This window comes from Papaver somniferum, unplaced genomic scaffold (genome assembly GCF_003573695.1).
Source record: "Papaver somniferum cultivar HN1 unplaced genomic scaffold, ASM357369v1 unplaced-scaffold_10, whole genome shotgun sequence".
In the NCBI taxonomy this organism is placed as follows: domain Eukaryota; kingdom Viridiplantae; phylum Streptophyta; class Magnoliopsida; order Ranunculales; family Papaveraceae; genus Papaver; species Papaver somniferum.
Window position 1 is genome coordinate 9,036,976 of NW_020618825.1, and position 16,927 is coordinate 9,053,902.

The 16,927-nt window shown below is 37.6% G+C and overlaps 3 protein-coding genes across 8 annotated transcripts; 2 read left to right on the forward strand and 1 right to left on the reverse strand.

The window, feature by feature from the left end:
• Positions 1-4,840: 4,840 nt before the first annotated feature.
• LOC113327005 (WAT1-related protein At5g45370-like) lies at positions 4,841-7,915 on the forward strand. The gene is made up of 6 exons (XM_026574653.1): positions 4,841-5,545; positions 5,652-5,768; positions 5,860-6,157; positions 6,681-6,836; positions 7,324-7,441; positions 7,552-7,915. Exons 2-6 carry the CDS (start codon positions 5,680-5,682, stop codon positions 7,758-7,760), a joined length of 870 nt encoding a protein of 289 aa, XP_026430438.1. The 5' UTR covers positions 4,841-5,545; positions 5,652-5,679; the 3' UTR covers positions 7,761-7,915.
• A 117-nt stretch (positions 7,916-8,032) lies between these two features.
• Positions 8,033-13,650, reverse strand: LOC113326971 (DNA (cytosine-5)-methyltransferase CMT3-like). Of its 6 annotated transcripts, XM_026574628.1 has the most exons (19): positions 12,977-13,650; positions 12,797-12,875; positions 12,422-12,529; positions 12,215-12,334; positions 12,066-12,095; positions 11,807-11,991; positions 11,663-11,728; positions 11,317-11,574; positions 11,183-11,241; positions 11,008-11,074; positions 10,120-10,449; positions 9,782-9,868; positions 9,605-9,695; positions 9,403-9,518; positions 9,211-9,318; positions 9,083-9,126; positions 8,920-8,989; positions 8,478-8,559; positions 8,033-8,383 (listed from the first exon to the last, which is right to left on the reverse strand). In XM_026574628.1, exons 6-18 carry the CDS (start codon positions 11,894-11,896, stop codon positions 8,485-8,487), a joined length of 1,461 nt encoding a protein of 486 aa, XP_026430413.1. In that variant the 5' UTR covers positions 11,897-11,991; positions 12,066-12,095; positions 12,215-12,334; positions 12,422-12,529; positions 12,797-12,875; positions 12,977-13,650; the 3' UTR covers positions 8,033-8,383; positions 8,478-8,484. The 6 variants fall into 6 exon arrangements, with proteins under 6 accessions (XP_026430413.1, XP_026430414.1, XP_026430412.1 ...); XM_026574629.1 differs by lacking the exon at positions 12,066-12,095 and having other exon boundaries at positions 11,403-11,574; XM_026574627.1 differs by lacking the exon at positions 12,066-12,095.
• A 1,436-nt stretch (positions 13,651-15,086) lies between these two features.
• Positions 15,087-16,889, forward strand: LOC113326285 (F-box/LRR-repeat protein At4g14103-like). The gene is made up of 5 exons (XM_026574041.1): positions 15,087-15,178; positions 15,312-15,472; positions 15,525-16,255; positions 16,364-16,528; positions 16,620-16,889. Exons 1-5 carry the CDS (start codon positions 15,087-15,089, stop codon positions 16,887-16,889), a joined length of 1,419 nt encoding a protein of 472 aa, XP_026429826.1.
• The last annotated feature ends 38 nt before the right edge of the window (positions 16,890-16,927 follow it).

The window sequence follows — 16,927 nt, forward strand, 5'->3', positions numbered from 1 at the left end:
GATTTACCTCAGTATAGTGATAATGTTGGAGTAAGTATTATTGATTATTCTATACATAGAGTTGTTTTTTACAGTTCGGAATTACAAACAGGGGTTTGGTATCTGGGAGAAAGAGTGCAATACCAAATACAAGGTATATTTGCAATTGCAATTAACCCGCTACAACTATCAAATTTTTATCGGCTGAGAATAACCGGTTGGGAGAGGTGTGAACTAAATACAAGGTTGGATATTAGTGAAGCGCAGTATGTCAGCTGGTACCACTCAATTACGAAGCCTGTGATTGGGACACAGAACATTCACGTCTATGGGTTTGATTTCCCAAGGTTATCAAACATGTCCCATAATCCAAATATCGTTCCCAGCCAACCACCTCCAGAAGAGCCAAGCTTTATGATTTATCCCAGGACGGCTGCAAGTTCTTCATCATCCTCGTCAAATATGCCCGAAACTTGTTGGGAGATGCAAAGTATTACTTCACAAGGTGAGCCAACCACGACCCGCATTTTTTCCCAAGGTATGGAACATGATTATCCTTACTACAATGTCACTTCTAGTGAGGAAGAGTTGCGGATTCAATTCAACGATTTGCATTGGCGGAATCGGCAATTAGAGGCGATTTACTTGGAACAACTACGAAAATGGCAAACAGACCCAATGTTTGGAATGACTCCAACTGTAAGTCCAATTGTGAATGATGATGGGCGGCAGTCACATTCTTCCGATTCCACCGGGAACAACAGGTCATCATGGCACGAATGTGAAGAAAACAACCGATCACCATGGCACGAAAGTGAAGAAACAGTGGTGCGAGAAATACAACACAATGTGGTGCGAGAAACACAACACAATACTACTACTTCACCACAAATTGTGCCTGTATCTCAACCTCAGGCATTTCGGCTTGAACCTAGGCGCATTGCATCATCATTCTCGTCCTATAGCCCAACTGTGCCCTAAAACCTAAAATGAATGCTACACACCGGGTCCACCACAACAACAAATCTCTTATATCCTTGGAGGAACGAGTACACAAAGTGCTTACCAATCACCTAATTTTGTTCAACCAGGTCTATCAGGTCTATCCCCATTTGGAAATTTACAAAGTATGTTAGCTTTGGGTGATTTCCCAGGTTTATCCCTAGGTCTATCCCTAGGAATTTCTGAATTATTGGCTCCAGAAAATAACAATGGGGGAGCTAGAGATGAGCGACATTAGAGAGATTATTGTAATTTTTAATTCTGCTACATTTGTAATTTTAGTTTTAGAAATACGATAGTCTTTAATTAAATAAAATTGCATATGTTTAAAAGTAAGTGTTTTACATTGGCTTCACTAAATTACGACGGACAACATTACATTAACTTCACTAATGAGAAGAAGTACTAGGTACTACAAAGAAGGGGTTGAAATTGTTCAACACCTTAAGGATTTCAAAACATTTTTCGAAAGGAAAAACCATATTTTTCCATCTTCGCCATTCAACCAAAGATCTTGTTACCATCTCAACATCAGTCTCACCTCTCAGTCGATGTCTATTTACTTGTATGGTTAAAGCTATAAACTCACTTACTTCTTTCTTAATTGTACCGATACGATGTTATCAGCCCCGGATTACGAGTGTCACTGCAGAATCCATCGTGAATAACCTCCCAGAAATTTACCCATGGATAGTTTTCCGAAGCAAGCTGAGTAGATAAAAAAACATAGTTTCTGCAAATAGATTCATCTTCTTCTTTAGCATACAGAACTCGCCAAACTAACCGGGGCTGAGACATGTTCAATCAAGAATTGAGAGTGAAGAGAAGAATGTGTAGAATGTTTGAATTTAGAGTTGAAATTAGGAGTATTTATAGATTTCAAAAAATGTACACATTGGATCACAAGATTTTCCGGCCGTTCAGTTTGAGTCGTTGGCGATATTGGGTCAGACACTGGCGTCTTTAACACAGATGCAGGCGCCATAATTGAAAGTGTGCGTTTGAATTTCTAGCGCTAGAGTCATTTTTTCCGACGCCAGCGTTGGTAAAATGACGCCCGTCATTACCACAGACGTGCGCTGGTTGTTCCGACTCGATGTTCAAATCAACAAATCCGTTGGTTTGAACATCCATTTTCCATGTTTGTTCATTCCATAGTGGGAGAAAAATGAACAAACTCTGAGTTTGTTAATTCCATAGGAATTGCTCTAAGAACTATCCAAATAGAGGATCCAAGAGATAACTTCATCATCAGGTAGGATCCAAGAGATAACTTCATCATCAGGTAGAAAAATTGACCTCAATGCTTACTGGAAAACCAACCCATTCTACCACAAGTTTTCCTTGTCTATTATGGATGAAATCCAAAGATTAAAGCACTTTGCAAATTAGGCAACTTATATTTTAGTGTGACAGATCAAAAAAAAATATATATTATGTTTCATTGTGCATCTGTGGATACTGTACAATCTCATGGACTAATGCACTGCCTTTAAAAGTTCCTCAGTACTCCAACACTTTTCACTTTTGAACAGAGCAGGTGTTTGTGGTGTGTGATCAATCAAGCTTGATATTGGACCTATTCCCGGATCTAGTTTAAGTTCAAGAAATGTTGCAATTGAGAGCTGTCTTCTTAGTTAAGTTTGTTATTGCACGATGTTCAACGCTCTGGCCTAGGACAAGGAGGATAAGCAATAAAGTGAAGGAACTTCTTCAAAGCAACTTATATTTTGTTGTTGCCTCATGTTTAATGCTACGGTAAATCCCATTAGCTAGTTTATTTTCCATTTAATCAGCTGTTTGTAAAGAAATTAATCCCATTCTTTGCAAGTTTTCGTTCTGGAGATATTACAAATTTTGCAAATCTATCCTGATGAGTGATAAGATATATGATCCAGTTCCTTGTTGTGCTTCGCATGCCATAAATCAAGAGATGCAGAACAAGAAAGAAAACACATTCAAGCAAAACTAGACATACAAAGAGGAATCCAAATCCAAAGGAAGAGTACTCAAAATAGATTCAAATATTATCATAATTCTTTAAGAACAAAAATAAATAATACGTCTAAATGTGGTGTTGTTTAAGAAGAAAAATCATTATTAGAGTTGTTATTTAATGCCGGCGGCTACAATGAACATATGCAACCATGCATTTCCTCTTACAGCAATTAAAGCCTTCTGTTGTTCCGTTTCAGAAGGTGTTTGATTTCATGGCCGATGTCACTGGAACTTCACCCAACATCAGAGAAACCTCAGATCGAATCGAAATGACGACAACTTCTATCTCTCTGTGAAACCCTAAGGTGGGTATTTAACTCTTTTAAATCAAACCCTAATTCTAGAAGGGGGAGGAGAAAGATCATTAGTGGACTGGATGCCTATCAAGTTCATGAGGCGGCGGCCCAATATATTCGGTGCGGGTGCTGAGTGCTGACATGAATTAGAGCCTGGAGTCAAACTGTCACATATGGATCTGACTATCCAATAAGATGTGCCCGGCGAGTTGGATACAACATCATACCTGACTCAAATAGCCAGAATTAGATTATGAGCTGAGTTAGACATCAGAGAAACAAATTCAGTCCAGACCGAAACAAACAAACTGAGATAGCAAATCCGGGGCGAAACAGATTCAAACCGAGAGAAAGACCCATACAAAGAAGTTGCTTGTTTACTTTAGGATGCTTAGCTCTGACTAACGAAAAATAAATCAGTCTGAATCATCAACATTGTTTTAGAGAGACAACTTTGACCAGGTTTCTCATCCATCCATATACATCAAATTGTTGCTTACGGGTACAGAGACCTTAAGAAGTTGGGGTCGGAAGTTTCTAGCTATGTGGATGATGGCTACAGTGTGACACTGCATTAAAGAAGATGATGGCTCTGTCGGAGAAGTATGCCTTTGAAATGATTTGAAGTTTTCCTTGCTTCAAATTACTCATTGCTTTGCAATAATCTTATACGGCGCAATTTTCTGGACTTCCTGTTACTAGGATGGACCGCAGTGTGCATAGTCAAGGACGAGAGATGGGTTGATACGCCAATACAAAGATTTTAAAATCCCCCTTAGATGGTACTTTGACTGCTAAGTTACTGCTTGCTTACTAGTTTCGATACAGTTTGCAGGAGGGTTTGACGCAGAAACAATGCATGCTTTTGAAGAGCTTCGACACTTTGGAAATATCTGCAATTGGAAGATGGGGGCTTACCATCTCAGTAAGCAATACAAATAGTATGGAATGGAATTTAGATTAGGTATCACAGAAAGCTGAATGATTGCGGACAAACATGTATCCGGGGCTGTTCATTGTGTGTGTTAGCTCAATTCGTTGTGTGGCGGAACTGTGAAGAGCCAGAAGATTTGATGAAATTATAGATGTAAAGGAAATTGACTTCATAAGAGCTGGTCTAGTGCTTCTCATCTCTTATGGTATTTTTCCTTTTCATTCAAAGCATCTAAATTCCAAATATATTCCTTAAGGATTATATGCAGAAGTAGGCCTGGTCTGGACCCTCACTTTCATTTCTAGGCCACTTTTTTTTATTTCTTGCAAAACTAGGCAAGTTAAACGGATTCCATCCACTTTAACCATCTCGGTCAATTTATCGCGTTGACTTGTCAATATCTCGCCAAAATATCATATAGGGATATCTCATGGATGTGGTAAGATTACTGAAATAACCTTTTTGTACGTGCGTCACTGCTTTAGTGATTCTCGTCCATTTCTTCCTTCTTCTCTCTAGTTCTCTCTGGTTCTTCTAAATCAATTTTTTCTTCTGCTAAAATCAAGAGATAACTTAGGGGTTTTTTTCTAATCAAACTTAATTAACATTAATGGTGGATGTTTAGAAGAGATTTAATCGTGGATTTTAGCACCACCAGGAACATTGGTATGTGAAGATTCGCAGGCAGTAATAGTCATTCTACAACAACAGCATCAGCTGAATTTGGGGGTTCTTAAATGGATCTATTTTGGGGGTTCTTTGATGCAAATCTAAATTTTTCTTGACAATTTGATTCTCATATTAAGAACTGACAGCAACAAGGTTCCAAAACGAGATGAAATTCGGTGAGTCGATGGTGTTTACACAACAACATCGATGGGTTTCTGGTTTTGGAGAGCAATTAACAACAACAAGTTTCTCGTATCATAGAAATTTCACAAGTTTGTCGTTGTAATTTCTTGAAATGTAGACTACAAGTTTCTCTTACCAGAGAAATTTCACATCAAAAGCAAATTTGGAACCAAAAAGATGTCGGCTGCCGTACAGGAAACAACTTGAGCAACCACCATTGATTTGAGGGATGAATGGTGACTGATTAGTGAATGTATGTGTATTTGAGAAGGTACACGAGAATTGGTTTATCTCCAATTCGATTGCAGGTTAAAGGGGAGCTCATACAACAACAAAATAGCCATCTCTGAGTTCCCAGTTTCACACACACAAAGGTGTTCGACAGAAAGCCTGAACGACAGTTCAGGTCTTGAAGTAGTCATTTCACGTCTCTTCCTATCAATTTCAGTCTCCTCGTATCTTTCTTCTTCCTTGGATTAACTGGGTATGTAAATCAGTCAAAACCCCCTTTCTTCAAATTTGTCAAATTTCATGAATTGATTGTGATTTCAGGAAAACCCATTATTCAATTTTGTTAATTTCATGACCAGGGTATTTGGGAACCAGCTGTTGTTCTTAATGGGGCTTGGATATACAAATCCAACATATGCTGCTGCTGTTCAGCCTGCAATCCCTGTGTTTACTTTTGTTTTAGCAGCTTTCATGGGGTACTCTCAAATTTCATCCTCCATTTGTTCATTTCAACTTTTTTCCTCTTTTCCTTGCATTTGGGTGACTGGGGAGATTGAATTTTTGCAGCAACGAAAAAGTGAATCTGATGAAAATTGGAGGTCAACTCAAGGTTGGGGGCACAATAGTATGTGTTTCTGGAGCTATATTAATGGTTTTTTTCAAGGGACCATCTATATTTGGAGAGGATGTTACTGAATTGTTGCACGGAGCAGTGGCGGCGAATGATTTAATTGCCGGGGCACAACCAGAACCTGCTGGAGGGTTGATTTCGGGTTTGTTGGGTATTGGTCTTACCAAGTTTCACATTGGGATGCTCTGCTTGATTGGGAACTGCTTTTGTATGGCTGTTTATCTATCCTTCCAGGTATTTAGATGTTTCACAATGGGATGTTCTGCTTGATTGTGGTAATGGTTTGCTTAGATGAACTAGTAGCATTATAAACGAAAGAAACATGTAAAATTTTTCCTGCACCAGCTAGTGACCATTTAGAGGATCAGACCAATTTATAGCAGTTTTTGTTGATATTAGTTCAGCTGTTTAGAATACACTTCTTGGAAAAGTAAATGCACCACACTTGTATTTTAGACAAGGAACTGAATTCCATCTTTCTCAGTACTTCACAAATGATTTTGGTGTGAACTTAGATAGTTCATGTACACTATCGGTCACACCTTTATGTGGATTAATATCAACCTTGCAAGGCGTTTCTTTAACAGGATTATGCCGGTACCTCTATCCATCTGATGACAGTTATTGGCTAGTTGATAACTTACTAAGTAAAATCTATGTTGAAGATATTCAGAGTTACTATTCGGTACTTCTAGCTTGAGCACAAAAATAAATTTAAATTGTATATACTGATTTGTGTATGGCATACATATTCCAGGCTCCGCTGCTACTGAAGTATCCGGCCAGTCTTTCAGTGACTGCATACTCATACTTTTTTGGTGCAATGTTTATGGTTATTGCTGGAATATCTGCCACCGATGGAAATACTGTCTGGACATTGACACCATCTGAGTTAGTTGCAGTTTTCTATGCTGTAAGTACTTCTAATCAGGATTTACTATTTTAGTTATATCATGTACTGAAATTATGGCTAAGTTAAGTGTACCAGTTTACCCCTGGTTATGACCTTAAGAAGCATGATTAAGTGCCTTAAAATGCACATCGTGCTTTGTTTGCAATATTGAGTTTTGAAGCAAAAACAAGTCTGTCTTGTCTATTTGGTTATCGAATATTATGGCTGTAACTACCATTATTCCCAAGTTGATGTCTTGATGACTATGACTAGGGCGAGCTTCTGTAAGTAAGCTATCGAACCGATCCTCAAACTTAGACAGATCTTTAGAAAATTTGCAACTTTGCTCAGTGTAGCCATTTCAATTCACTTCGTTTTGTATACTTGAGGAATAGATTATGCAGCATCCTGAGCTCCTTTATTGGAAATCCTTAAGCGTTTATGAGTTTGTTAAGTTCGGCCGAGATGGGAACTGATAAAGTGAGCTTCTCCTGATTGATGTTTTTAGGGAGACAACATCTTCATATCGAATGTTGGAGATTCTCGTGCGGTGTTAGCAACGGCTTCTGACGATGGCACGTTGGTTCCAGTTCAGCTTACAATGGACTTCAAGCCAAACTTACCACGTGAGTCTCTCTCTAAGTCTCTGTAGTTTCACCTCATACTCTAGTCCAAGTTTAAGTCATTCAATTTCTTCCGTCTTGATATCTAAATTCTCTTCTTCTTTTTTTCTCAGAGGAGGCAGAACGGATATTGCATTGCAACGGAAGGGTGTTTTGCTTAGACGATGAACCAGGTGTGCATAGAGTATGGTTACCAGCTGAGGAAAAACCTGGATTAGCAATGTCAAGAGCCTTGGGAGATTTATGCGTCAAAGACTTTGGTGTTATTTCAGTTCCTGATGATGTATGCTCAGGCAATTCAATGAGTTCAGCAAGCACTTAATGTTCAATAGATTTGAAGGACTAAAACGTCTTTTTAGTTAAGAAGATATGTACACCTGGAAGATAACTGCAGCTAACTTTTCATCCATCACTTTTGGTCAAAACTTGCCTAGTTTAGCAATAAATAAAAAAAATGGCCTACATTTGAAAAGCACCAAAAAAACAGGCCTATTTTTGTAAAAAGCCCTTCCTTAAGGATTATTTTCGTCTTGCTAGTGTTAATCTAGTGGCCTTATCAGAGTAATTCTTGAAAACATAAGCACACAGAGGATATAAATAAACTGAATTTCTATTTAGGAGAATGTAGATCCGAAGTTACAATACCAAAGAGCTAAATGTGCTGCTGCTCAGGATTGTATTACAAGAGACAGCAGCAAAGAAGTTTAATTGTTTTATAAAACCCACAAGAATTAATCAAATCCTCAATGAAATTGTTATTTGGTGTCATCATCAAACATTTTTGAAAAAGTCAAATTTAACCGTTTTAATCTTGTTCATCTTGAGAAGGATGGAGGGAGTTCAAAAACCTGCCCACTGCCAGAGGTATTGTTTACTACATTTGCAAGAGAAAATTCTAGAGCTTTTCCTACCGGTACAGCCACGGCGTTACCAACTTGCATGTACCTATAATGTACAAGGAATCGTTAGATACATTGAATGAGAACCAAAAAGAAATATCATAGGAAAATAGAAAAACGATCAAGAGTGACAATTATACCTTTGCTTCACTGTACCAAATAGCCGATAGAAATCTGGAAAACCTTGGAGACGAGCGTTCTTCCTGATTGATAACACTCGGTCTTGTAGAGGATGCAATATTATTTGACGAAAACCCCAAAAGTCAGAAAATTGATGTTTACATAAACCATCCACTGTTCATATAGCAAACCCATAACTTAGAATAAGGCATTGGACATTTGGAAGGAATATGCTTAAGATTAACAGTGAATCATGAGGAATATCCAAAACTTGTTTTATTGCAATAAATTATAACCTTAAGACCAGATGGAAACATCAGGTTCACTGTCCCCCTTAAACATCAAACCACACCCCACAAATATACCATTTTTGTACTACCTTAGTTTCCCTGTTCTTAGCATATTATCTAAAAGCTTAAAACACTTCCAAAATAAGATCTGCAAAGATAAAGCTATGTTCACCTGGTTATGTGGCTCGGCACGAGTCACAACGGTAGACACGATTTCGTCCCACCACAGTCTTCCAAGTGGCCTGAAAACCAGGAAAACATGATAAATAAATTGGGCTAAAACAGGTTCTTCATTAAACTAAAGATAACTGATCAATGAAGAAACAATTACTCACTTTTTGTAAGCTCCCCTGACAAATTTTATGGCATATTCGGGTACCTGCAGTAATATAACTATATGTAAGAATAATGAAATTTGTAAAACAACTAGTGATAAAAAGATAGGATCAAAAGAGCTGTTTACCAATGGCTTTCCAGATTTTCCAATCATTACTTTGGCCATCTTCGGATCACGACTTGCCTTGTTTTTCTCATCAACAATCACTCCAGGGAGGTTTCTGAAGTTCGCGCCCTAATGAATCGGGAAAACAATACAACCAATATATGTTATGTATTACATGATGAAAACTGATAACCAAGTTAACTAATAACTAACCTTCTCCCTGGGGATTTTAGAAACCCGAAGATTATCATGCTCGCTTAGTTTCAGAGGTCTATGGTCAAAAAGCTTTAAAGTCACTGATTCCTCTGGGCAAGCTGACCCCATCAACTCTGAAAGGAAGGACAATATTCAATATTCTTGAAAGATATCCAACAGGCTAACTTAAACTTGAAAGCACTATTACAGAAAAACTTACTGTGATTTGGCAAGCGAATCATTTTCTGAAAATCTGTCTTAGGAATACGATTACCATAGTCCATCTCATCCCTGACTTCATGCGTTGTAATCTAAAAACCAGAAGAAATACTGTAAATATGCCACTATCAACGTTAACTTGATAAAATCAATAAAGGCAGAACACAATCTTGGTTACCTTTGGCAAATCAAAAATTGCATCTTTCAGAATTAATGCATCCTTCAGCTTCAGAGTATACTCTTCATCCCCCTTTACAACATTTTGCTACACAAACCGAGCAAGGATTAATTATTCGATAAATAGAAATACGCATAACAATTCTACGATGGAATGTCACATGCACATATACCTCAAACTCCTTAGGGCTAAACCCACGAGCAATAACCTTATGGGTAGGAAGAGGAAATAGTGGTAATTTCTTCAATAAGAAAAGTAAAAATATAAAGTTCTGATAACCAATGTTTATATCACAGTTGCAATGATAGTTGATAGAACTATTTACAAAACAATTCTACCTCTGTCATTTTGGCACCCCAAAGAAAGGTGCGCATCCGGAACTGTGGTAGCCCATAACTTCCAGCTATCAATAAACCAAGACGGACTTGGTACTGCATTGCAACAAGCCTTCCCATGGCATACCGACCAAGATTTCCACCAAAAAATCTCATCAGGTCCACAACGTTTTCCATAAGAGTGAACTTTGGCTGAAGAAACTTTACAATATCCATGAACACAACCAATTGATAATTTTTGGGGTCCTTGAGAGGCTCCTCATAATTCCTAAACCTGTTGAACCCAGAGATTCCCTGACAGGGGGGTCCACCACATACCACATCCACAGTGCCCTTAAAAGACAAACAGAAGAGATGAATTTGTTAAGATACAATCATGAAGGAGAGCACCACTTAAGTGAGGTTTAAATTTTCAAAAGAGAGATTGCTATGTCTTAGCATTGGGCTTTTGAACATCAAGGGCACATGAGGCAGAACCAATCAGTAAAAGAATCTGGCAGTAGTGATTACTCCTTTGTAACTGAATTCATCAATACACTAGAAACCTCAAGTTACAGCCTAACATTATACACAGGATGGTTATGCTATTTATACAATGTTAGGAACTATTAAAATTTACAGACATGTCATTATTATAAGGGAAACCAAATTCATATTCAGTTTACTACTACTACAACAGAAATGTTAAGATGGTTTATATATATCTAAGGGAAACTAAATTCAAATAGATTGCTTTTTCATGCGTGGGGTTTGGAGAACATGCATCAGTATTCTACTACTTAAGTGTATAACAGAAGTACAGACAAACGATTCCAAGTCATGGGATGAATAAAATGACGGCATCTCAAAGTACATAGATTAGACAAAAAGTAAAAGCGGATACACACTTACAGGGAGAGGCAATATATTAGATTGGTATCCATCTTTAACAAATTCCTCTATGCAGTCCTCACATTTCCTGCATATGAAACTAATATCAACCCAATGCACTCACAGAATGAAGCAGGTAAAAATAGGCAATGCGAAGATGATACATATTTAGAAAGGTCAAAGTGCAGTGACATACATAAGCTCTGAATATGGCTCCCATGAATCCCAATCAGAGCCCCACCCCTTCCACTTCACCTAAATTATATAGAAGTCAAAAATGCGTAAGACTATAGGAAAGTGAAGCGGAATTAGATATTGCAAAAGTAATACCTTGAAGTGTAAGGCAGCAGCCCCTTCATTGGTTTCTGGGTTGATTCCATAAAAGATTTCGATAATTCTCTCTACTTCAAACTCACCATTCTCATCCGGTGGGCTTCTCTGCGCCTCTTCCTCAGTTTCTTCCTTCTTTTTGTTCTCAGTTGGTTTCTTTGTTTTATTAAAATTAGTTCCCAACAAATTATAACGAGCACAGAGATCTTTCCACGCATACAGCAACTGCAAAAAGTCCTCAGCCTTCGTATTTCGCACCTGAAATCATTTGGCAGTTAAATGTCTGCAAACATGTATTCTTAAAAATGTGAAGACACAAGACAGTAAAAGAAGCGAAACATGAAACCTCAGTTTCTGGATGATTGTAGCGAAGACTTTCGCAAGCATCTTCATTGAAATCCACTGCCCATCTCTGAAATAACAATATTAAGTTTCAGTGTGAAATAAACAGACTATGCCAGAAGTGCTGAATTCATTTATTTTTACTTACAGTGACAAGGTTGACACCGGATGCCGCTGCACCCATGCACAGGCCTGTAGACATCGCACCACAACCGGCATACATGTCAAGAAGCAGCATAACGTTATCAGGATCAGCAGTATCTTCCTCAAAGACTTTTGAACAACCCTCCCTTGAAACTGCAGCAGATGATGTACTAGCTTCTTCCCCAATTCCTACAAAAGAAGAAAGTTGTTAGTATCTGCAAGCAAGAATTGGAGGAGAACTATTAGTAGATAAAGTTCATTACCTGTTTGTAGATTTTCAAACGTATGAAATTCTTCGCAATAGGACATGTCATAATAATAATGGGAGCAGGGGACATAAGATATTTAGTCATTCAATAAACTAAAATGTAAACTGGAATGCATAAATATCAGTGAAGAAAGAAACCCATACCAAGAAGGATGCTTTAGCAACAGTAATCTTGCAAAGAATACAATCCAGTGGATTGTCATCTCCAGAGTCAGAAGAGAATACGCGTTTTGCGTCAATGAGGTAAGAGTGTTCTCTGATGACCTGAAACATCGGAAAATTTGCAGACTTACAAAACAGTGGTACATAACTCGACGAAAAGAAAAAATGAGTGTTCCTGACAAAACTTACAGTATCTGCTGCGCGGAAGAACCACTTCACAGCAACGTACGGTATCTTCTTAGTCGTTTCAAAGAATTTAACGATTCGTCCTATATAATCTGGCTCTCCATCTTCAGCCTGAGATAGATCATGTTATATTAGATTCTTGTAAAATACAAAATCAACCATTCAAATTTAACATAAAACAAACAGAACAATTCTACGATTCTCCCAAATATAATCCAATTCTCCTTCTGTGTAAAACGGATCAGTAATGGATTCTTGTAGACAATTACAGCACATAAAAATTATCCTACACCTTGGTCTGCTTACTCGCATGAAAAATGCGAAACTAAACCATGAAAAAACTAAATTGAACATCAAGCAAAAGCATAGATGATTCACCTTGATATGACAACAGTTTCCCAATTCGTAAATCTAAGTGCTGTCTCACATGCAGATAACCTTCACCACCTTCCCTTATCTACAAAAATCAAACAATCAAAACATGTCAAAATCACCAAAACCAAAATTACAAAATCAACAAACAATTAAAAACCAATAAATAACCAGAAGAATCACAACCTTGGCTGCATCATAACAATGAGGCCATCTTTGTCTAGCTTCTTCAATAAGTACTGGTTCACCAATTAAACGGCAGTTATCTTTCCGTTTCTCAGATTTATTGATCTTCCTCTTCATTTTCTCGACAGGGACATCTTCAACTTCGTCTTCCTCATCTACGGCCTCCTCGGGGTTTTCAATAACTAGATCTGCAACCTCCTCTTCATCGTCTTCTTCTTTTACACCAACCTTCTTCTTACCTTTACTTATCACACTCTTTAATTTCTTCAACGGACCATCTGTTCTCTTCCTCGGTCTTCTAATTTGAGATTTTGCCTCAGAATTACTTTTTGATTTCCTCCTCTTCTCCGTCACATCAACAGCAACCGCTTTGCCTTTTCCTTTAGCTGTTTTCGCCACTGTTGATTTAGTCTCCAGATCTACTGCTGAACTAGGTTCAGCTTCTGGCTCTTTGATTTTAATTGATGTTCTATTCCTCTTGGGTTCTGGAGGATCATCCCCTGGTTTTCTTCCTCCTTTCCTGCTAGCAGCTGTAATTGGCATACGAAAAATGGAGATTTAGGGTTGAATCGAGTTTCAGAAAATGGAGATTTGGAGTTTCTGAGAGATTTTTAGAGTAAGAAGATGAAGGTTTAAAGAGGATGAAGCGGGAGAGTTAGGGTTTCGGAGAGAAAGGAAAGGGTTTCTTTTAAAGAGAGATACAATTGATGGGCAGAGCTATGTAGTCGATTTCGGCCATCTCGGCCGAAATTTCGGCGAAATTCCGGATTTCGGTCCAAGAAGAACAGATTTTGTTAATTTCGGCCGGACGAAATCTTTGCGAAAATTTCGGCCGGAAACGTGTTTTTTGGTCGGAATTTCGGCCGGAATATATATATATAATTTTTTTTTAAATTGAGTGGATTAATCTCAAGTACAAAAATTAAACGGATTAATTCACTCACTAGTATTATTGCTTGTTGTTGTGTTTGAATTTCTTGACCTAAATTATCATTTGGTGTTGATGATGAGGAAGGTGAACAACCAGATTTACTAATACTATGTTTCTTTTAAGTGGGTCAATACTCCCTCAATCTTCTAGTCTGACTCAAACTAGGATTGAAATTAATTGAACCTGGCAACAAACACTTCTTATTATAAAAGTTGGAACCGAAATTACACCGAAATTTGAAAACGGAATCTCCCCGAGACAATGTTGTACCAGTGTCTCGCTCGGGACCGAGATAAACCGGAATCCGAAATTAACTACCTTGCCGCAGAGGAAATGGGAAAGTATCTTGAGCAATATTTTCGTGGGCGGGAATAACTGAAAATTCAAATTATTATTGGTTTTTGGAAATTTTTTGACGCAAAATTTACGTGTAGATATTAATCTAAAGGGTATATGTTATTGGATCTTTTGATGAAGATGTTAGATGAGCGGCGGATGTAAGGTGATTGAAGATTTTGATAGATCTTGAATAATCTGCTATACCTTAAAAAGCTGGCAAGATCGTTTGAGATTTTGGTCCAAATATGGAAATGGTATGTTACTCGGGGGCGACATCTTAGGTTTTTTTACAGGATTACGTGGTGGTCGTGGTGGTTATTTTCAACCGCATTGAGATGTTAAACTTTCCAAGTTGACTTGCGCTTGCAACAATTGATCTAACGAGACACATTTTTGCTCTTGAGAATCAATCTAAACCAATTCTTAATAGAACCCCATTGAAATAGGAATCTCTTAATCTTTTGACACTGAGTATGCTGAAGTTTCTGGTTCTGACACTTTGAAGCTTGTAACTCCCTTCAGACAATTACATGATCTCAGTTTGCGGAGTATATATCCTACCCTTGTTTCAGGAAAAATGATATTTTTGCGTTTTATTTTTCTTTTCTAGCCAACATTAGGCTAAGTATTAAAAGACTTTTTCTGAAATTGAGGAAATATATTTCATGTGGTCCAACATTTGTTGACTGATAATTTGGGAAGTACGACTTAAAATCTTTCCGTGACAGACCATGTTAATAGGGGACAAGGATAATTTTGGTTTTTATAAGTGGAAACCTGTACAATAAAATAACCTAGAAAAGAAACCTTAAAACCCCAGTTGAGATTATTCAGTTTCATATGACGGAAAAAACATTTGATCAACAAAATCGTCGAAGAATGGAAACAAGAAACAAAAAGAAGAAGAAGCTGTTCATCAGTTCACAATCGAGGTATATTTTTGTCGTTTTTTTTTTTTTTTTTTTTTTTTTGCAAATTAGGGTTTTGTTCTTGCTTGTATATATATATGTCTGTGTGATTACATTGGCTATATTTTGACTGTTATAAATAATGTTTGATTAATAGAAACATCATCAACAATAACACGGAGGACGTGGCAGAGGATATAATCAGTAAATTGCCTGAACCCTTAATCCATCATATATTCTCTTTTCTCCCAACCAAATGTGCTGTTTCCACTACTGTTCTATCAAAAAGATGGAAAAATCTCTGGATATCTATTGCCTGTCCTTAATTTTCTTAATTGGCGACATAATAGTTATGCCTCGGGGACTGAAGGTGGTGATTTAAAGCAACACCAAAAAACCAATAGGTTTATGGATTTCTTGGACAATACATTGATCTCTAGTAACATATCGTCAACTATGCAGAGATTCTGTCTCAGTTGTGATAATGAGAGCTTTGATGCAAACCGGGTGAGGGAATGGATTGTTGCTTTAATAAATCGTAAAATCGAAGAGCTTATTCTTACCGTGAATTGCACGAGACCCAATCTGGTTCCCCTAGACCTTTTCAGTTGTGAATCACTGACGATGTTGGATTTTGATTTTGGAAAAGAACATGTTCTTGATTTCTCACAATCAATTTCTTTACCAAAACTTAAGGTACTTCGGTTATCGTGTATTCTATTTAAGGATAAAGAACTGACTCAACAATTTCTTTCTAACTGTCCTACACTTGAAGAATTAGTATTGTGCAGATGTAGGCAAGAAGATTTAGATGTGTTATCTTTTTCAGCACTGCGACTTAAGTTGTTCGCCTTAAAGGGTTCTTTAAGAGAACGTTTTTGTTATAACCTTAGACTTGAGATTGATGCACCCAATCTAGTGTCCATCGAGTATGGTGGCTGGCTACCGAGAGACTTTCTTGCGGGTAACTTTCCATCACTAGTTGAAGCAGATTTATGCCATGCCCGTGACAACGAAATAATAACATTAAATTCTTTATCCAAGTTCGTAAGATTGTGTTCCAATATAAAGCACCTTAAAGCATCATATAAGTGTTTTCAGGTATGGTAATTTACTTCATATTATGTTGTAGCGTCATTCAGTTGCCATATGGTTTTCCTGTATTATATTCTCTAACAGTATCTATGCTTTGTATGCCTTGTGTATTAGATTTTTGGCATTGCAAATGTTCCCTTAACAAGTTTCCCTACCTTCAATAATTTGGTGCGTTTGGAAGTGGATTACGATTATCCTCATTTTCCATTACCTTCCATGAGATCGTTAGTCAAGTTTCTACATTTATCACCAAATTTGGAATCACTAGTCATCAATCAGGTAATATTGGTACTTGCAATTTGCATCATTTGGTACTTTGTATGCGCAGTTGTTGCTTGCATCTCTGGCTGAAATCAAATTGCGGTTGCAGGTACCTTTTATTCAAGAACTCAATGGGTACGAGTTGACGTTGAATACAACGCCTCATTGTTTGTTGGTATGCCTCAATTCACTCGAACTTCGAAATTGTAAAGGTCTCCCAGAGGAGATGGAGTTTGCTAGATTGTTTTTGAAGCATGCTCAAGTCCTTCAACTGGTGATATTTAGAAGAGGAACTTCACTAACTTCCTCATGCGAAACCATGCAGCAGTTACAAAATTTTCCAAGGTCTTCAACACGTTGTAGTTTTCAGTTACTGTAAAACGTACATAACCAAATGTGCAGTGACATACCATAGCA